The 20,220-nt window shown below is 60.3% G+C and overlaps 4 protein-coding genes across 6 annotated transcripts in view; 2 read left to right on the plus strand and 2 right to left on the minus strand.

The window, feature by feature from the left end:
• The window catches only part of Pde4c (phosphodiesterase 4C), a 15,743-nt gene extending 10,793 nt beyond the window's left edge, over window positions 1-4,950 (plus strand). For all 3 annotated transcript variants that reach the window (XM_023707156.1, XM_023707157.1, XM_023707158.1), the window contains 13 exons: window positions 453-489; window positions 564-637; window positions 1,283-1,335; window positions 1,572-1,684; window positions 1,760-1,853; window positions 2,127-2,266; window positions 2,343-2,441; window positions 2,839-3,003; window positions 3,089-3,188; window positions 3,421-3,575; window positions 3,772-3,894; window positions 3,993-4,175; window positions 4,394-4,950. In XM_023707156.1, coding sequence (XP_023562924.1) covers window positions 453-489; window positions 564-637; window positions 1,283-1,335; window positions 1,572-1,684; window positions 1,760-1,853; window positions 2,127-2,266; window positions 2,343-2,441; window positions 2,839-3,003; window positions 3,089-3,188; window positions 3,421-3,575; window positions 3,772-3,894; window positions 3,993-4,175; window positions 4,394-4,639 — 1,582 coding nt within the window. In that variant the 3' untranslated portion in view covers window positions 4,640-4,950. The remainder of the gene's footprint in view (window positions 1-452; window positions 490-563; window positions 638-1,282; window positions 1,336-1,571; window positions 1,685-1,759; window positions 1,854-2,126; window positions 2,267-2,342; window positions 2,442-2,838; window positions 3,004-3,088; window positions 3,189-3,420; window positions 3,576-3,771; window positions 3,895-3,992; window positions 4,176-4,393) is intronic.
• A 2,947-nt stretch (window positions 4,951-7,897) lies between these two features.
• On the plus strand, window positions 7,898-11,629 carry Rab3a (RAB3A, member RAS oncogene family). Its single transcript, XM_004646860.2, has 5 exons — window positions 7,898-8,048; window positions 9,014-9,241; window positions 9,892-10,010; window positions 10,342-10,466; window positions 10,972-11,629. Exons 2-5 carry the CDS (start codon window positions 9,014-9,016, stop codon window positions 11,160-11,162), a joined length of 663 nt encoding a protein of 220 aa, XP_004646917.1. The 5' UTR covers window positions 7,898-8,048; the 3' UTR covers window positions 11,163-11,629.
• Window positions 11,630-11,644: 15 nt separating this feature from the next.
• On the minus strand, window positions 11,645-13,732 carry Mpv17l2 (MPV17 mitochondrial inner membrane protein like 2). The gene is made up of 5 exons (XM_023707170.1): window positions 13,330-13,732; window positions 12,897-13,067; window positions 12,457-12,533; window positions 12,258-12,386; window positions 11,645-12,000 (listed from the first exon to the last, which is right to left on the minus strand). Exons 1-5 carry the CDS (start codon window positions 13,622-13,624, stop codon window positions 11,965-11,967), a joined length of 708 nt encoding a protein of 235 aa, XP_023562938.1. The 5' UTR covers window positions 13,625-13,732; the 3' UTR covers window positions 11,645-11,964.
• Window positions 13,733-16,620: 2,888 nt separating this feature from the next.
• On the minus strand, window positions 16,621-19,243 carry Ifi30 (IFI30, lysosomal thiol reductase). The gene is made up of 7 exons (XM_012512847.2): window positions 19,108-19,243; window positions 18,292-18,474; window positions 18,141-18,215; window positions 17,980-18,072; window positions 17,239-17,391; window positions 16,966-17,019; window positions 16,621-16,869 (listed from the first exon to the last, which is right to left on the minus strand). The coding sequence occupies exons 1-7, from the start codon at window positions 19,213-19,215 to the stop codon at window positions 16,804-16,806; spliced, it is 732 nt and encodes a 243-aa protein (XP_012368301.1). The 5' UTR covers window positions 19,216-19,243; the 3' UTR covers window positions 16,621-16,803.
• Between the last annotated feature and the right edge of the window lie 977 nt (window positions 19,244-20,220).

Here is a 20,220-nt window from a genome sequence, read left to right on the forward strand (position 1 = left end):
TTTTTTGGCCGAACAGGGGATTGAACTCAGGCCCCTGAGCTTGCCAGGTAAGCATTTATTCCACTGAGCCATCTCCCTGGTCCCCAAGGCACCTTCTGAAATAGGTTTTCCAGTTTAAGTAGGAGTTTGCCAGGCAGCTAATTTATTCAGTCGAGCGTGCAGCCCCTTGTATCAGTGGGTATTATTCGCTTGGTCTTGGCTTGGTTTGGGGTGGGAGTGGTAACCCGGATATATTAGTAGTAAGCAAACCAACATATAGATTTGAGCGTCCTGGTAGCTTAATGAAAACAGAAATAATCATTTCTGTCCGATTCTGTGGAGACTGTTCATGCCCTTGGCACCCAGTTTTCCATGTATGAGACACTGAACATGGCTGATTAGGGATGGCTGTGGGTCTCTGGGGGAGTCAGTTAAGAGGCCTGGGGCTCTCCCTGACTGTGCTCTTCCTGCAGACACGGAGAAGACCTGATTGTGACGCCCTTTGCCCAGGTGGGTGTCACCCCGCATCCTGCTGGGAAGCCTGGGTGGAGCTTCCCCTGCCCCACTGACCCTGCCTCCCACAGGTCCTGGCCAGTCTGCGGACCGTGCGCAGCAACATGGCTTCACTCACCCAGGGCCAAGGCAGCAGGGCAGTCGGGTATGCAGGGTAGAGAGGATGGTGGGGGCTGGGCTCACTGGGGTGCCCTGGCGGACTCCCCACGAGATGCGTCATCTGGAGGGCTGCGTGGTGGCGCCCACTTGCCATCCCAGTACTTGGGAGGCTGAGACAGGAGGATCACGACTTGAAGTCCATCTTGGAGCCAGGCATGGTGATGCACACCTGTAATTGTAGTGCTGGGGAGGCTGAGGCAGGAAGATTACCAAGAGTTTGAGGCCAGTCTGGGCTACATAGTGAGACCAAGTCCAGCCCAAACTACATAGAACTGCCTCAATGAATACATAAATGCGCCAAACCTGGGCAATTTAGTGACTTAGGAGACTGTGTCTAAAAAAAAAAGCCGGGATTTACTTCAATGTAAAGGCCCCGGGTTCCAACCTCAGTACACCAGAAATCCCAGAAGAGAGGGAAGGGGAGACAGAAATGAGAAAAGGGGGTGGGCAGGCAGGGGCTGGGGCTTCTAGGCCTGGTGGCTTGGGGGAGGGGCCTGGATAGCCTGGGGGAGGGGCCTGACTGCTTTGTGGGGGTGGCCTGGTGCAGGCCTACCGTTCTGGGGGTGGAGTCTGGCTGCCTTGGAGTCGGGGCCTGGGGCAGAGTCCCTGATTTTCTCTCCTGTTGCCGCAGGTCAGCGTCTGTCTCCAGCCCTCCAGTTAGCAGCCAGCTCCCTCCAGCTGCAGGTAAAGCCCTGTCCCTAGCCTCCCCGAGGGCCACCCATGCCCAGCTCGCTGTGACCTCTTGAGCCCCAGGGCTGTGGATCTTTTTCACCCCTCCCCTCTTCAATGTCCCCTGGCCTTTGCCACCCAGGCTCCAGCTCGCACACCTACACCTCACACCGGTGTGGGGTGTAGGCACAAACAATGGGGTGGGGCTGGCTGGGCAGGGCCAGGCCTATCGCTGACGAGCTCGCCCGCAGAGGATGCGGCGCAGATGCTGGCGCTGGAGACGCTGGCGGAGCTGGACTGGTGCCTGGACCAGCTGGAGGCGCTGCACACGCGGCATTCGGTGGGCGACATGGCCTCCACCAAGGTGAGTGGGGTGGCCATCCCCTGTCCCCTACTCAGCTGATGCACCCGGCCCTCACCGTCCCCTTGTCGCCTGCAGTTCAAGCGCATGCTGAACCGAGAGCTGACCCACCTGTCGGAAACCAGCCGCTCTGGGAACCAGGTGTCCGAGTACATCTCCCGGACCTTCCTGGGTGAGCTAGGGAGGAACGGGCTATCTTTGGGTGGACAGGGCTGACAGCTGGGACTCAGGTATGAGGAGAAGTTGCCGTTGGAGGGTGCCAGAGCCTGGGTCTCCATCCCGGGAGATGGAAAGAACACTGCGCTCCAAGAGCCACACCTAGCCGAAGCGAGCATTGAAAGCCCTGCCAGAGGAGAGGGCACGATGGGGCTGGGCGACCTCTCAGAGAGGTAGGGGCTGGGCTGCGTCCAGAGCTGAGTCTCCACTGAGCCCCCACCTCCCACAGACCAGCACGCAGATGTGGAGCTGCCCCCGAGGCCTCTGTCCGAGATCCCAGCCCTTGGCGGGCTCACCCGGCCTGGCCTGTCTTCAGCGGCTGTCCCGCGCTTTGGGGTAGAGACGGACCAGGAGGGGCAGCTAGCAAAGGTGGGACAGGGAATGGCAGGGCGGGCTCTGTGTCGGCTCTGCAGTGCTGCCGGAACCACTGATGGTCACATTTCAGGAGCTGGAAGACACCAGCAAGTGGGGCCTTGACGTGTTCAGGGTGGCCGAGCTAAGTGGGAACCGGCCCCTGACGGCCATCCTGTTCAGCATCTTCCAGGTATTGCCTGTGCTTCTCATATCCCAGGGTTTCCTTCTGTTCTTCCTACCAACATCTCAGGGACACGCACTCTTCCAAGCTTCCCTGATGCTCTTGAATGGGATATTCTGAGTAGGGTAATGAAGGATGAATAGGAGTTTGCTAGGTTGAATATTATGTTGTCTACAAGCCTCAGCCCTGGGCCTGGTTCCAAAAAGAGCCCTGAGCCCTGGAGAGAACAGTCCTGGAATGGGGAGTGGAATAGAAGAGGTCGGAGACTGAAGAGGCTCAGGAGAGAGAGCGAGGGAGGGCATCCTGCAGCACAGGGTTTTGAAGGTTGTGTAAAAGTTCAGAAGAGGCACCAAATAGAAGCAACATGCTTTGGAGCCTCAGGGACTGAGGGCCTGTGATGGACCAGGAGCGGGACCTGCTGAAGACATTCCAGATCCCAGCTGACACACTGGCCACCTACCTGCTGACGCTGGAGGCTCACTACCATGTGGATGTGGCCTATCACAACAGCCTGCACGCTGCCGATGTGGCGCAGTCCGCGCATGTACTACTGGCCATGCCCGCGCTTCAGGTACCGCCCCTCACGGCGGGCAGAGGCGGGGCTCGCGGCAAGTGGGCGGGGTCAGCCCCCCCCCTCACAGCCTGCTCCTGCGCAGGCGGTGTTCACAGACCTGGAGGTCCTGGCCGCCCTCTTCGCCAGCGCTATCCATGATGTGGACCACCCCGGGGTCTCCAACCAGTTTCTGATCAACACCAGTGAGTGTGGGGACGGCTGGGCTTGGCCCTCCTTTTCACACACAGCTAGGTAGAGCTGAACGAAACACTCCCGTCTCTGCACAGTCAGGTTACGGTGAGGGTCCTCGGTGACTTCGGGGAGGAGGAGGAGGTGTTTTCAGGTGGGCCTTCCAAGTATGGGTAGGAGTTCTCCAAGGAGTTGGAAAATCAGCCTTTGGGCGGAGTGGGTTTTTAGGCTCTTGGCTTCCCACAGAGTCAGAGCTGGCGCTGATGTACAACGACATCTCCGTGCTGGAGAACCACCACCTGGCGGTGGGCTTCAAGCTGCTGCAGGGTGAGAACTGCGACATTTTCCAAAACCTCAGCGCCAAGCAGTGGCTGAGCCTGCGCAGGATGGCGATCGACATGGTGAGCCTGGTGGGCTCACCCGCGCTTGCAGCTGTCCCCGCCAGGCCCAGGGCCCTTGCACCGGCTGGGTCCTCAACCACGAGTCACCAGCCCCCTGGTGGGTGTTGTGATCAGGCCTGGGACCACCAAGTGCGGTTTCCCGGCAAGGTCCTGGAGGCCAGGGCCGGGCCCTCACCCCTGTCCTTGGTGTCCCCAGGTGCTGGCCACCGACATGTCCAAGCACATGAACCTGCTGGCTGACCTCAAGACCATGGTGGAGACCAAGAAGGTGACGAGCCTCGGCGTCCTGCTGCTGGACACCTACGCAGACCGCATCCAGGTGCGGGCGGCTCCTGTGCATGCCTCTGTTTCTCCACCGGAGCGCGGGGGGTGGGCCAGGCTGGGCTGGGCCAGCACCCCGAGCCTCGGTCCCCACAGGTCCTGCAGAACCTGGTCCATTGTGCAGACCTGAGCAACCCCACAAAACCGCTGCCCCTCTACCGCCGGTGGACGGACCGCATCATGGCGGAGTTCTTCCGGCAGGGGGACCGGGAGCGCCAGTCGGGTTTGGACGTCAGCCCCATGTGCGACAAGCACACGGCCTCGGTGGAAAAGTCCCAGGTGCGCTGGCAAGGTCCTCACACATGCTTAGCAGATGCTGTGCCCCTGAGCTCCCCCTGAATTTCAACAGTGAGTTCTAGGAATAGGGTTTTGCAGGTTAAATAGGAGTTGGGAGATGAAACGACAACCAGTGGAAACTGTGGCCAAATGCACCAGCTGTAGGGTGGCGCCCACATGGCTCACTGCCTGCCTGTTGCCCTCCCTGTGCCACTTTCCAGGTGGGCTTCATCGACTACATTGCCCACCCTCTGTGGGAGACGTGGGCTGACCTGGTGCACCCTGATGCTCAGGACCTGCTGGACACGCTGGAGGATAACAGGTCATGGTACCACAGCAGGGTTCCCCGGAGCCCCTTGGACTCTGTGGGCTCTGAGCGGGGGACCCCCTCCAGGTTCCAGTTTGAGCTGACTCTGGAGGAAACGGAGGAGGAAGCAGCGGTGGCCCCAGATGCCCCAAGCACTTAGCTTGTGTCCCCCGCCCCAGCGAGGACCTGGGCCCCTCTGGGCCCCTGGAGCTTCTAGGGAACTGAGCCTGCCCCAGAGGGGATTGGGAAGCCCCAGGACCCCTCCTCTGTCAGCCCTGGCTGAGTCTTCTGGGCCAGCGGCCCAGGCAGCCACCGCAGTCGCCACCCTGCTTCCATTTTACTTCCCTTTGGTATTTTGGGATCTGAGCCCAAGGCTTGCACAGTGAGCTCAACCCCGGCCCGCTTTTTTGTCGTCTTGAGATGCGGGTCTCCCTAAACTGCAGAGTTGGTGGGTTAGATTTACATGTGGGATCCTCATGCCTCACCTTTCCTCCCTCTCCTCCTCCCTCTCCCCTCCCCCTCGCCCTCTCCCTCCTCCTCCTCCCCTCCACCACATCATCTCTCCGCTCCCTTCTCTCTGGCAGCTCTGGGGGTGCTCCCATGCTAGGCAAGTGCTTGGCCTGCAGGGACTCTAATGGCAAGCCACCTGCGGTCTCCCTCCCTAACAGGTGACAGGGCCGCTGGGTGCTTTGTCTCCTTGCGGGAGCTGCCCCAGGCTCTCCTTGGAGTGTGGGAAGTGTTTTCTTGCCAACCACAGCTGCATCTGGGCCTCAGTTTCCCTCCATGGCGTGATCCCAGGCCTTGCCTGGACTTTGGTTGAGGGGGTGGTACCTGAGACCCGCTTGAAATGTCACCGAGATTTGGGGCTATTGGACTTTTCTCTGCTGTTCGCTAAACTCTGTAGGCCTGTAGACACCCTCTGTTTAATGTTAGTGCCCCAGCCAGGGGCTGTGTGGTGCCTGATGTCTCAGCTTGTGGGGGCGGGGGGGGGGGAGGCTGGGGCGGGGTGGCGATTTCAAGGCCAGTCGGGGCTACTTAGCAACACGATGACACAATATAAAAAATAAGGCTAGGGGGCTCGGCTCAGCGGTGAGCGCTGGCCTGGTTTACACCGACCCTCCGCAAAGACCTATTTGATGAGTGAGCAGATGGATGCACCGAAGTGTGGTTCATCCGCCAGGACCCGGCCATCCAGGAGCCAATGTTGGCCAACAGCTCCCCCTGGCGGCGGCATCGGGGGGGCGCAGCGGCGCGTGGCTGGGTTCGAGTCCAGAGTCCAGCCCAGCTTGGGCGGCATTCAGTGCTGTGAGGCCCGGAACTACACACACGATTCGCGTCATTCAGCGGCCCCGCTCGGGTAACAGCTGGCTTCGATCATAAATATTATGATAACCGCGGCTGCTCGTCCTCGTCAGCACTGACGCTGAGGTTCCGCCCGGAAAGAACAAAAGCCGCCCAGGGCGCCAACTTGGGCCAGTTCCTCACCAGTGTTTAGAGACAGGACCTGGGGGCGGGGGTGGGCGCGGGGCGTCTCCTCCCCTGTCCTGGGAGGGGAGGCGTGCTCGCTGCGGAGAATTTGCAAAGGACGAGGCCGGTGCTGGAATCTGCTTCTCGCAGCGGTTCACCTTTCTGCCTTAAAATCCACCTGACCCACCGCAGACGTAACATTTTTTCTTCCTCGAGCTCCTCCCTCACCCCCAGGACCGAAATCCGCATTCATTCGCTCACGCATGGGACCGCGGCACCTGCCTGGCACAGCTCACACACCTCTAGTGGATACATGAGCATGATTAATAAAAAGCATTTTGGGGCAACCCATTCGGGACCCGTGCGGCTCAGGAGCGATTCCTAGTTCTTATTCCTTTTCTCCAATAAATTGCCCTACAATAAAAGCCAAAAGATTTTTTGGGTGGCACTGAGGGTTCAGCCCAGGGCCTGCGCACTGAGCCACATCGCCAGCCCTTTTCATGATTTTACTGTCAGCTGTTACGCGCGCCGGGCCTCCTACCGCAACCCGCCTGCCTCAGCCTCCCAGGTGGCCTCACTTACTCAGCTATCACGCGCAGGCTGTTATTTTTATCTTTAAACAAAACAGAAGCAGGTGCCCAGGCTAGCATTGCCTGCCCCCGGGTGTTTCTGTAGCCACCTGACTCAACCTCCCCCTTCCCCGCGGAAGGCCCAGACCCCCATCTGGGATGTGCACATAACTGCTATTTATGCTTTGTTTTTCTGAATTTGTCCACTCCTCCGCTGTGGGGTGGGGGAGGGAGATAAACGGGTCACCCTGAGAGAAGAGCCAGCCCCACGCGCGGAGCGGGTTGTGGTGGGCACCCTACGCCCAGCCCTGGCGCAGCTATTCTGGGCGCGGCGCCCCCGCAGCCGGCAGCTGTCTACAAGCAGACAGCCCAGGCCGGTTGCTCAGGGAGGGGGCCCAGGGATGGGGTTCCGGTGTCCGCAGCTGTGCTGCAAAACGAGGGAGGGGCAATCCGAGCTCAGGGGTGGGGTGCGGTCCTGGGGTCTCTGCCCCCACAATCTGAAGTTTTTCTTGAGGTTTCGGGACCACGCGTGGAGTCTCTCGCCAGCAGTCCGGGATGGGGACTGGGGGCCTCTCTCCCGCATCGACTTCCTCTTGTTTTCCTGGATGAAAGGGGGGACAGGGAAGGAGGGTTGGGGGCCCCATCCTCCTCTCCTTTGTGGGGACCGGCGTGGAGGGGGCTGTCCTGATCTCAGTTCCTCTTTGCTTCTTACAACTTAATACACGGGGAGAGTGAGATCTCTGCCAGCCCCCATCTTGGGGTATTACACATTAGGAACTGAATGGGGCCCTCTCGACCCCTCTTTCCTCTTATTTATTTTAAGCCCTAAATATTGGGGTAGGGCATGGATCGATCATCCCCCGGAGTCCAGTTCTCCATTTCTGAAAGAGTAGGGGGCATTTAATGAGGAGTCTGCACCTTGGACGAGGCTGGGGCTACAGGAGACGCGGACCTGGGGTGCTAGCTGGCGGGGAGGGAAGCAGTTCCCCAAGCCTTGGGCTCGGACAAGGCCTCCGCTTCTCGGCCCTTCAAATGGCTGAGAGCCACCCTTGAAAAGAGGAGGGAGTGCATAGCGTCTGATTGGTTAATTTGTCAGTCGCTCGAGTACTTAAACCAACGAAAAGCCTCATGATAACCTCGCCCAGGAGGCGGACAGAGGCGGAGCAAGATCTGGGGCCACCTCCAGGGGCGGTCCAGGACTGGCCACGCCCCTCCCAAGCGTCAATCTGCGGGAGAGCTCCGCCTCTTCTTCCTCTGAAAGCTTGCTCTGGCCTTGCTTTTGGAAGAGGCTCCACCCCCCATGACGTCACATACATTTGCATGCCAGACACCGCCCCGGTAGCGTCACGCCGCGTCTGCAGGTGCAGCCCCGCCCCGCTCTTTGCAGGACGTCACCGCGGACTGCAGGGGCCAAGCTGTGTCCGCACGCCACCGCTGCTGTCGCGCAGCCCCACGCCAGCTCGGGGGGCCCGTCGCCGCCATCGCCGGAGAAGTCCCTGCCGCTCGGTCGCTGCCACCTGGGTGCAAAGCGAGGTGAGCTCCGGCGGCCGCGCGCCCCGGCCTGGGCCCGCATAACCTTCATTTGACTGCGGCAGGGTCGCTAGAGGGGGGCAGGGCGAACACGCGCGGCGGGGTCGGGGTCCCGGGCGCCCTCACGAGCACCAGCGCCCCCAATGTGCCCGCCCCCCACCCCGCACCTCCGCCCAGCGCTGCGGTGGAGGGGGAGGGGAGGGCGCACCGGCGCCCCTGGTTACGCGCAGAAGGCTGCTGCGTGCGCGTGCGCGTGGTGTGCGTGCGCGCCTGTGCCCAGGGCTGTGCACACTTGTGCATGAACCTAGGTCTGCTCGGATAATCGGGCCGGGGTCAGGGCCCCGGTGTGCGTCAGCCGCACAGTGTGCAGGGAAGTGCGTGGATGGTGCATGTGCGTGCTCGGCAGTGTGCAGGGCTCCATGTCCCGGTGGGTGCAGGGAGCAGGGCGCTCGGTGGGTCTGCACGTACCCACGCGCAGGCTTACATGTGGACAGGTGTGGTGTCTCCGCCCTTTGTGGCCTTGAGGGTTCGCACACTCGTGTCTGCAGGGCGTGTGCGGGTGCGAGTGGTGCCAGCTGCACGTGAGTCGCGCACACCCTGCCCCCGCCTCTGTCACGTGGTGCAGCGGCCTCAGTGCAGGCTCTGAGCCCAGGGGCTTGGGACCAGGGTGGCTGTGGGCTCTGGTGCACACCTTCCCGGGGCCTGGAACAATTAATGGGGGTGGCCCGTCCCAGTCCCATGCTCCACCAGGTTTAGGGTCACAGTCTCATCCGGGATACAGGGGTGTCCCTGCTCACAACTCCTTGAGCCCCTCCTTGGAAAGCTTTCAAGGTCAAGGCAAGAATGCTGTGGAACCCCATGAATACTGGGGCTCCCTGTGGGGTTAGGGCAGGCTGCATCCCACAGCCCTCCCAGTGTGGCAGGTGGGGATGCAGGAGCCCCTTCACACTGTCCCTTTGCTTCCCCAGATGGCGTCTGCCACAGACTCTCGCTATGGGCAGAAGGAGTCCTCAGACCAGAATTTCGACTACATGTTCAAGATCCTAATCATCGGCAACAGCAGTGTGGGGAAGACGTCCTTCCTCTTCCGCTATGCCGACGACTCCTTCACACCCGCCTTTGTCAGCACTGTGGGCATCGACTTCAAGGTCAAGACCATCTACCGCAATGACAAGAGGATCAAGCTGCAGATCTGGGTGGGTGGCAGACCCTTCTCACCCTCAGGAGCAGTCTGGTGCTTCCTTTCCCTTTTCATTCATTCCCACCCTGGCCTGGACTGGGTGGGCCGAGCCTGGCTCCCACCTCCTACATCCTCAGGCTTGCTAGATGTGAAGCTCAGCTGGGTCTTGTTCCCTGGGATGGCGTCCCTGAGGCTGGAGGGCAGCCTCCGTGGGAGGGTCCCTCCACTGTGCACATCATGTGCCTGCTACCTCTTCAGGTGTTTGATTTTTGTTTTAACTCAAGGTCTTAGTAAGTCACTAATGTACCCAGGCTGGGCTCAAACTTGCGATCTTTTGCCTCAGCCTCCCCAGTGCTGGCGTGCTAGCTGTGTGCCTGGCTCTCCCGGCCTTACACCCCTCCCCACCCCCTTTTGTGCCTCTCCTCCTCTTTCTCTGCGCCCTCACTTTGGCCCCTTAGGTTGCATTTGTGTGGCGGTTGCTGTCCTCTGGTTAGCCTTGTATCCCTTGAACCTACATGAGGGCCAACCCAGCCATGTTTGTTGAGTGACTGAGGGAGTGCTGGAGGCAAGGTGGCTCTGCAGGGTGGTTCAGGAGACCTGAAAGCTGTCCCTGTCCCAGCCGAGCTGCACAGCTCAACCACACTGAGCCCTGGCTCCTTCCCACAGGACACGGCAGGGCAGGAGCGGTACCGCACCATCACTACCGCCTACTACCGTGGTGCCATGGGCTTCATCCTCATGTACGACATCACCAACGAGGAGTCCTTCAATGCTGTGCAGGACTGGTGAGGCCCTCACCCCGCCCAGCCTGGCTTGGAGAGAAGGGCCCAGAGCTGTGAGCATGTAGAGGAATCCACACCCCCAGTGGGAGGACAGAAGCTGTGGGCCCATCCAGGTCCTGTGCAGGTGTGATGCGCAGGGCTGGAATTCCTGCCCTGGGGAGGCTGAGGCAGAAGGATCTCCCTAGGTTTGAGGGCAGCCTAGGATACATAGTATGTTCAAGGCCTGTCTGAGCTATATAGTGAGACCCCGTGTCAGACATAAATGGTCAGAACCCGGGTCCTCAGGGCGGGGCGTGAGGCCTCCCAGCTGTAAACACAGTGGCCACTCCTGCAGGTCCACTCAGATCAAGACCTACTCATGGGACAACGCCCAGGTGCTGCTGGTGGGCAACAAGTGTGACATGGAAGATGAGCGAGTGGTGTCGTCAGAGCGTGGCCGGCAGCTGGCTGACCACCTTGGTGAGTGCCACACGGGCCACACAAGGGGCAGTGAGGAGATGAGACGCACCTAAGGTGTGTGGTAAGGCAGGACAGGGCATGAATTTGAATCCAGCAATTCACACTTTCTGCAAATGGGCAGAGCCCGGAACCACTGAGATGGGTTTTGATGGATGTATAGGAGTTCATCATAGAGAAAGTGATTGATTCTGATGACTTCACTGCCTGGCTCCATGTCGGGAGGTGCTAAGCCCCTAAAGGGCTCCTCACTTTGTGACTAGAGTCGGCCCATGGTGTAATGAGGCTGTGGCATGGGTAGGTTGCAGGGCAGAGGAAACAGAGCAGTGGGAGAGATTCTGTGTGTTGCACTCTCTGTGGCTGGAACAGAGGGCCCATTGGGGCAAACATCAGTCACACAGCCTGGATCCGAGCTGAGGGGCAGGGACTGTTAGGGGCCCAGAGGCGGAGGGAGCCAGGAGGGCAGCCCAGCTGTTGCGCCATGTGGCATCCGCTTTGCATGCCCCAGGGTTTGAGTTCTTTGAGGCGAGCGCCAAGGACAACATCAATGTGAAGCAGACCTTCGAGCGCCTGGTGGACGTCATTTGTGAGAAGATGTCTGAGTCCTTGGACACGGCCGACCCTGCGGTCACAGGCGCCAAGCAGGGCCCGCAGCTCACCGACCAGCAGGCACCACCGCACCAGGACTGTGCCTGCTGAGGGCCCCGCCCCGCCCCGCCCCCTGGGGTGGCAGTCCCACCCCCGCCACCCCACCCCTTATTTATTATCGTAGCTATTTATTTATTTATTTATTGATGAAGCCCTACCCTGCTCCACGCAGCTCCCATCTCCCTGTTGGTTTTTCTAATCCCCCATCACAGTTGCTGGTTGTACAGAGGGGGCCAGGTGACACCCGGAGCAGGCTAGTCTGGTGACTGGAGGTGGCTGCCTGCCTGCCCTGGGCTCTGTGGGGGCCCAGGCCACTACTCTGGGGACCCTGTGGACCAGGGGTCAGTGTCTGGCAATGACAGCCAGGTCCGTACTGCACGGTCCCAGCTTCCTGGGTGGGTGGGGTGCCAAGGGCCCCCCAGACCTGTTCTGATGACACGAGTGTCAAATGTGCCCCCCAGCCCCCTAGGAAATGTCATGACACCACCACACTCCAATAAAGCGAATGGACCACGCGGTGTCCCTGTGTGTGGCTGCCCGGGGACACCAGGATAGCAGTTTAATGGGGTTCTCGGTGTATGCCAGAGGCAGAAGGCTCCTCTGGAGGAGTGGCAGGGCACCCTGGGGTGGCTGCCTGGTCACGTGCCTAGAGCCTGGTCAGGGCAGTGATGAGGGCCTGGGACTCCAGGCTGGCTGAGCTGGGCCCAGGGTGGCGAGCTCACACTGAACAGCTGAGACCAACCTGAGGCCCAGGACCCCTGCCCGCAGCTGGGCAAGTCAGTCCCCTTTTGGCTGAAGAGGGTCACTCCAAGGTGGCCGGCCCTGTCTGTCATCCAGTTCTGGGCAGGGAAGTTCAGTCCCCAGCCTGGGGTGCCAGGGTCCCAGGGATCTGTCACAAAGAAGCTTCACTCACTGCCAGGCAAACCCGGCACACCTCTCTGCCAGTCCCTGCACTAGGGGTGAGCCCCACTCAAATCACGCAGGAGCCTGGGGAGGACATGTGGTCACAGCGGCACCTGGTCCGGCACCAGGCTTGTCACGACTGTCACGGCACAGTTCACCTGCTGCATTTGCAGTGCCATTTGAGGCTGACACAGGTGTTTCTCCCCCAGTAGTCCCCTGGTTGCCTGGGCCATCCATGCTCACCCGATACTTAATGTAGGACAGGTAGGTGTCCCAGCCCAGCGTCAGGCTGTTGACATATGTGACCCGGAACTGGGGGGGCACGCAGAGAAAGTTCACCAGCTGGGCTGCAGGCCACACGCACCAGTCAGCCTGCAGGGAGATAGGGTGTGAGGGGCGGGGCCTGTGAAGTGGGGGCGGGGCCCTGGAGTGCTCCTCCCACCTTGTAGAAGTCCCAGAATTTCTCCCGCAGCTCCTGGCAGCTCTGGCTCAGTGTCTGGCCCTCTAGACAGCCAAGGCCTGGAAAGGAAACCGAGTGTGGAGGCCGCGGGCTCCTGCGATGGCGGGATGACCAGGGCAGATGTGCCAATGTGGGCCGCGACAAGCAGCGAGGCGCTCATACGCACAAACACGGAACCGGAGGAGCCCCGGGATGGGAAGCGCATCTATTAAGGCTCCTTCCCGACCGGGAAACCGAGCTTGCAGGCTGGGCACAGGCCTTGGGCTTCTCCCATCTCAGCTGTGCTGCAGCTCCGCGTCCCCACTCCCACCTGGGGCGTCACATGACCCCCATCAGGCCGGGTCTGTCCCGTTTCCACCGCCACGGGCGCCTCAGCCCAGGGCCTCTCAGGGCCATCTCTGCACGCCCGCTCTCGTCCTTACCCAGGAAGTACCAGGCGCCCAGCAGCGGCGAGGCCACCAGTTGGTCCACGAGCACCTTCCTGACGACGTTCGGGAGGCTGCGCAGGCCAGCGGCGGGGAGGACGCGGTCCAGCCACAGGTACCAGTAGTGCAAGAAGGGGCCCATGCTGCAGCCCACGGCGAACATGCGGGCTGGGGACGGGCACGGTCAGGCGCTGCAGCCGGGGACGCGACACTACAGCCCCACGTCAAGCAGGGGCTGCGCCGGGGCTCCGGACGGGACACACTCGGAGTGGAGGTGCCGGGGTGCCGTGGACAGACACTCGGGGAGGGGCTGGTAGAGTCCCGCGGGTGGGTCTGTCACCGGTCACGGGTCACTTGTCTGACCCGGGCTCTCCGAGTCTGGGCAAAGGGTTAAGGGTGACAGATAAAAGAGCAGCAGTACGGTCCTCACCTGAGCGCCTTGGGCTGAACGTCTGACCCGGCCGCGCACGGATCTCCCAGGCTTGGCGCGCGCCGTCCCCAGCCGCCATGAGCACGCCGCAGCCCAGCGTGTTGGTGACGAGGAGCGCCCGGCCCTGGAACAGGGGCTGCCCCGCCGCCCAGACCCGGCGCACCCACCGCCAGGAACCTGGCGCCATCGTCACCCCGCCAGGAACCGGCGTGCTGCCCCGCCCCAGTTGCCCTGGCCAATCTCCAGTCCCTACTGCTCTCCTAGGGCCCACCCACACCGGGGTTCGCCAATCCATCCTGTCTTCGCGCTCTGCATACCCGGGCCAAGCGGCATTGACCAATCGCTGGTCGTCTTGGGCACGCTTAGCCCGCCCCCAGAAGTACTGGCCAGTAACAAGTAGTCATAGTTTTTTGCAAGATCTGTAGATCGCAAACCAGAATGTGCACCGCCTCCCCAGCTGGTGGACCAATCGCAAATATGCGTCACTCAGCCACAGGTGACGTTGCACCTTTGTATCCCTGCGCTTTTATAAACCGGCCGAGGGATAACCGTAGCCACACCCCTGCTTATAGTATTAGCCAACCGCAAACAGGGACTGAGCGAGCAAATCAGGGCCCTTAGCCCCGCCTTCCAAATCGAAGGTGGCCAATCTGAGGCAGATCCCGTGCTTTCGGATCTAGTTACCAGGCAGATATCGATTTCTCCTGGAGTTACAGGATAGTCTGTCTTGTGACCTACGCAGCTTCAGATGGTGGAAGTCCATCTCTTCTGCAAGTAGGGGGAGAGGAACCAGGGGGTTTGTGAGAGTTGTTCAGTTGTACCTAGGTTCTTGCATTGACCTTCTTGAAATAATAATAATAAAAACAGCCAGGTGTTGTGGTGCGCTCCTGTAATCCCAGCACTAAGAAGGTTTAGGCAGGATGATCTCTCTGAGTTTGAGGCCAGCCTGGGCTGCATAGTGAGATTCTGTCTCAATTAACTAATGGAAAGAAAGAAGGAAAGAAAGAAAGAGAACGGAAAGAAAGAAACCAGTAAAAATAAAAACAACTGGAAAAGGTGGCACAGGCTCACAATCTCAGTTTCTTCAGTGGCTGAGGCAGGAAGATTGCCAGTCCGACTAGTCTGGGCAGTTGAGCTAAATCCTGTTGCCAGATAAATTTTGGAAAGGCCCTGGAGGTGTAGCTCCCTGCGAAGCGCTGTGAATGCATCCTCGCAGCCAGCTTCCCTCCCCAGCACTACAAACGGGACTAATGAATAACAATGAAAGCGCTGGCCTCTCTGGCCACTTGCAACCTGCGTGAATTCCTGTCTTAGCGAATTTGCGTGGCAACACAAGCCAGTGTAGGATCCTCTTTATGGCCCCCTGTGTTCTTGTCGGCAGCAGGGTGTTTCACTGGAGGTGTTTGTTCTCTGTACTTCATGGTGGTGTCCGCAGGCCGAATCTTGTCGCCACCCGCTTTGGTGTGGCCCCTCAGCTAAAATGTTTCTCACACAGTATGTCTCAGGGAAAAAGCAAACACTTAATTCACATGAAATGAACTTATTATTTTGGGGACAGGGTCTGAACATGTTGAGACCAGGCTGGTACCAAACTCCTGGCCTCAGGGCATGCTCCCCTCAGCGTGTGCTGGGATTGGGTGTGTGCCACGAGGCCCTGCTTCATGCTAAAGGCACGTTTGTTTTGGCAGGATTTATGAGATAGGGACGCACTATCTCCTCCTGGCTGGACTCACCCCCCTTTCTTCTTTCTTTCTCTCTTTCTTTCTTTCTTTCTTTCTTTCTTTCTTTCTTTCTTTCTTTCTTTCTTTCTCTTCCTTTCTTTCTTTCTTCTCTTTCTTTCTTTCTTTCTTTCTTTCTTTCTTTCTTTCTTTCTTTCTTTCTTGCTCTGCATGCCTTCAAGGCAGGTTTGGCTGACTTGAGTTGTGAGGATCGAACCACAGCAACCTGATCCTGACTGCTTGGTTGAAGCAGTCACTTAAAGAACTGAGCTAAGGGGCAGGCCCCCATCTTTCTTTCTTTCTTTTTTTTTGTATTTTAGGGAAGAGTCTACAGGATGCTCAGGGTCTCACTACTAGATTGGACTGGTAGTGATCTGCCTGTTTACAGCCTTCCAAGAGCTGGGATTACAGGCGCACCACATGCCAGGTCTCAATTGCTGGCTCAGCCACTCCGGGGACGGGGCCTCAGCGAGCCTCGGGGGCAGGGCTGGCAGGGCAGGCTGGAAATCAAACCCCTGGCCGCTGCGCCCACTTGCAGGCGCTTTAATCTGCTGAGCTATTTGGCCGGCCCTCACCCTCTTATAGAACCTCCTGCCTCCACCCCCTGGATGTTTGGGGCTGCACCCCACGCCTGTCTCACTTGTCTCCTGGCCAGCAACCAGTAATCCATGTGTAGATTACCACACGGCCCCATGGGGAGCCAGATTGCCAGTGCCAGATCTAGGATGGAATCAGAGCAAAGTACAGATTTAAAGAAAGCAGAGGTAGCGGCAGGTCTGTGTAGGTACAGTGTGGTGCTCCTGTGCTAGGCAGGCGGGCGGCCCAGGCCCAGGGCCAGGGAGGGCTGAGGCCCCGGCCCCGAGGGGTCAGGAGGACCTGCCTGAGGGCCGTCGGGCAGGAGGCCGGAGGAGCAGGAGGCCCGGGGAGCAGGAGGCCTGGGGAGCAGAGGCTCAGCGCACTTCAGCACAGCTGCTGCGGGCTGGACTTTGCCCAGGCCCGGAGCCGAGCTGACAGGTGAGCAGGGCACTCAGCCCTCTGCAGCCGGGCCCTACCCTGGGCAGCCCCACCCCAGCCCTTCTCCTTTCCAAGAAAGCGCCCTGACTTCCCCCTTTGCTGCAAGCCCCCTCTGTCACTGCAGGAGGAACAATTTCTTTCTTTTTCGGGGAACAATTTCTTGGGCAAACTGGGCTTGTGTCTGCGTCACTGCAGCCTCAGCCACCATGAGAGGGGCCTCTGTTGGCAAAGGTTTCTCAGCTCCTTCAGAGAAGCCACAACTTCAGGGGATTCTGTTCTTGTTAAAATTTTCGGTAGCCACTTTGGAATGTCCTGCTAGATGCAGTACAGTCCACCTCCTGGAGTACCAGGGCAGCACCTGAGCGCAGTGGCAGCAGGTAGCTGCTAGTGGGCGGGGGAAAAGGGGTCCTCTCATCCCGCCACTGAGGATGCTAAGCAGGAGACTGGTCCAGTTGGAGTTTGAAGAGCACCTGGAGTACACAGTGAGACCCTGTATCAAAAAAGAAAACAAAGAAAAAAAACCATACACACACAAACAACATCCAAAAAGAATGAATGACAACAGCCAAAATGGTTTATTATTTATCAAATGAGCTTTCATTTAGCACCACTGTCCTCGAGGCATGATCTGGAGCTCAGGAGGGGTGTAGGGTGTGCGTGCGCGGCTCGTCACAGGGTGGGCTACTGCTAGGAGGAGGCAGGCAGGGCTGCTCCTCCTCCGTGGCTCCCACAGGCCCTGCCGTCATCTGAAGCAGACTTCCCTGGTAGTGCTGCCCTCGGATGGGCACACATCCGGCTTCTCCTGGCCCTGGAGAGGGGACGCCGTGGAGTCCAGCATTGCCACTGGACACTGCCACCTCTGCCCCCAGCAGTGGGGCCCCCCAGGGCTCTGTGCCAGGCTTACCTGGTACAGCTGGCAGACCAGACTCAGGAGCTGACTCTGCTCTTTCAAAGGCTTCTGCATGGAACAAAAGGAAAGGTCCCACATCTCCCCTGCCCAGCCCCTTCTGCTGCACTGAGGAGCGATCCCAGGGCCCTCTGTGCTCAGCTGCCTCGGGCTTTAGACAGGGTCCCCTTAAATCACCAAGTTGTTTAGACTGGGCGCCAGCTGGAGATCCTCCTGCCTCAGCCTGCCAGAGCGCTGGGAAGCCAGCCCTGTACCACCCCAGGTCCTTACCCCGTTCACCAGGACCCAGGGCACATATTCATGAGGTGGCTGCAGGGCGTCTGTGAGCTGTGCATTGTGGTGCAGGAGCTGCGTCCCACGTGCCCCGGAGGTGCACGCCATGATGCTGTCCACCGACACATCGGGTGCATAAAGCTGAAGACACTGTGACAGGACAGGCCTTGCCTCAGCTTCCTCCCTGTTATCTCTGCAACTGTCCCTCGCTTCCTCACTACCATTGGGGGGCAGCTGGCACCACCGCCAGCAGCAGAGCCCATGAACAGCAGGCACCCGATCCATGCTGCCAGGCTCGGCGCTGTACCTGCACTCCCCACTGCAATTTCCTGTCCTCTGAGCTTCCGTGCATTCTGTTCCCTCTGCCAGGAACACCCTTCTCCCCTCCACACCTCCATCCACACTGTGGTCCTGCCAAGCTGGGAGTATTTGGGGTGAGGGCTCTTTGGTGGCCTGGATGTTTGGTGAGTGTGTACATGAGCAGATAGGTGAATCAGCCCATGGGCAGTTATGTCCCACAGAACCCTGGCATCCGCACATTCCCAGCTCCCCTGGCATACAAAGATCAGATGGCTCCTTCAGGAGGTCTTCCCAAGACCTCCACGCCCCTGCTTTACACATGGAAGTTTTGCTATGAAGCCCAGGCTGGGATCTTTCTGCCTCAGCCCCCCTAATGCTGGGAATGCTGAATTCAGGGCCCTGCTGTCCCCCCTGCGGAGTGAGGTCGGGGCCTCTCACCGGGGCCAGGTTTTTCTCCATGTCTTCCAGTTCCTCCAGGCAGACAATGGTCATGAAGGCAGCATTCTGCTCGAGCTGGTCCAGCACGCAGGCCTGGGTGGGGACAGTGTGAGGCTGGGGCCCCCTGACCTGCCCGCCCGGCCTTGGACACCCCAGCTCACCTCCATCTTGTTGAGCATGCACTCCCGTTCCCCGTGCTGGCACTTGAACACCCATGTCCCATTGACGCTGTGCTCCTGCAGGACACCAAGCCCGTGAGCACTGGGGACGGGTGCAGCCCTGCCCCCGCCTCAGTTTCCCCAGCCTGCCTACCACAGCATTCCCGTAGGGCACCAGCGTGACGTTTAGGATTTCCAGCACCAGCAGCCAGGTAGGAAAGAGGTCGCGCACCAGGAACCCACGGCAGCCCATGCACAGGGCCTCGTAGTACAAAGTGACGTTGACCGGAGGTGCCGCAGTCACCCTTGGGGTCCTGTGCAGACACAGGCCATGCTCCTGGGCAGGATACAATGTCTGTCATCTTCCCAGTCTGGGTTGCACCCTGCAGGGGCGCACGCTTGAGCGTGTGAGTGCAGTCCTACCTTCCAGACCTTGCCTAGGTAGCTCTGTGACCCTCCTGCCTCGGCCTCCTGAGTGCTGGGGTGGCGGGCATGTGTCCCCACGCCTGGCAAAACCCAGCTCCTGACTCTGTCCTTAAGTGTGCCTCATCTCAATTCTATTGCAAAACAGACTTCACAGCTTCCTAACCCCAGGCAGGCCCTTAGGCGCACCTGTGAACCCCCTGGGGAAGCCCCTCAAGGGCTCAAGCCTGCCGCGTTCCACTGGGCTTGCGGGGCGGCGCATATCACAAGTGCCTGAGGCCTGTGTTCGGTGTCCCCTCCGCCTCTGCACAAGCCTAGCCCGGCTCCCACGCACCGTGACTCTTCTCCAGGGCACACACTTCCGGCCGCCCCAGCTGTCCCACCAGAATGAGGGCGGGTGGCCCTGTCCCGGTCCCGGTCCCACTGGGACTCACGGAGAGGCCAAGTACACCACAGGCTCGGGAGTCCTGGGCGTGGGGCACCGGCGGAAAGAATGGGGTGCGGGCCCTGGTCCCCTGTGTGTCACTCGCTTTATCGTAGTCCCTACCTTGCAGGCGGCCACCTCCTTGGACGGGATCTGGGTCGTTGCAGGGACGCTCAGCAGCGACAACAGCAGCACCACCATCACAGATGGCAGCAGCGGTGCTGGGGCCATCTCCACGGGACAGGACGGGACAGGAGCGGGTGGGGTGCTGGGACTTTAACTAGGCGGAGGCCCCGCCCCCAAGCTCTCAACCCTGCCTCGGAGTCCTTGGCCCCGCCCTAGCTGCGCCCTAGTCACGTGCCCCGGGGTCACCGACTCCTGCGTCTCGCGGGTGTTTCGAGCTAAGGAGACTGGGGCTGCGCGGGACTGGGACGGCGGGGTCAGACCCCCCCACCCCGCTCTAGTGTGCACCCTGCATGTCGGGGCTGGGTCCTCCCCCCATTGCGACCCCACCCGGGATGACCCCCTGCTGCGGCCAGGCTAGGCGGGGTCCCAGCTGGACCCGAAAGCAGAAGCAGACAAGGGTGGAGCGCGCAGGTGGCCGCTGGCCTGGCCACTGTCTGGTTACTGAGGGCGGTGGCCACGGAGGCCCGGACTTTTCGGGGGAACCAACAAGGGGAGGGCGCAGGGCCACGAGCCACTTCCGACGGGGATGCGGGTCAGCGCCCAGATGCCAGCTGCGTCCCTGAGTCCCGCCTGCCTCACCCCACTTCTTCCTTTGGCCTCTTCCGGCGGGCCGAGCCTCACGCGAACGCAGCCGCGGGGGCTACATCCCTCCAGGTTCCCCCTCCCTCCCTAGTGCCCGTCTTTTTCGGGGCACCGCGGGGAACCCAGGGCCTTCACTTTCTTCAGCGCTCACGTCAGTTTTTAGTTTGAGACGGGATCTCCCCAGGCTTCCCAGGCCAGACTGGAACTTATGATCGTGCCCCAGCTTCACAGAACGCCCGAAGGGGACTGTGGTGGGGAAGCTGCTCGAGGCAGCACTAGGAGGCGGGGCGGACCGAGATAACCACCCAACAACATACAGGGGGCAGCGGCCCCAGCTGGGGTGCAAGGGCCGAGTAGCAGGACGGGGCGACGGGGGAGTCCAGGTCAGAGGCCTGGGGGGCACGCGCTGTTCCCAGCGCTCCGGGAGGTGTGGCGGGAGAACGACAGGGGCCGGGAGCCCAGCCTGGG

This window comes from Octodon degus, unplaced genomic scaffold (assembly GCF_000260255.1).
Source record: "Octodon degus isolate 3935 unplaced genomic scaffold, OctDeg1.0 scaffold00282, whole genome shotgun sequence".
Taxonomy (NCBI): Eukaryota; Metazoa; Chordata; class Mammalia; order Rodentia; family Octodontidae; genus Octodon; species Octodon degus.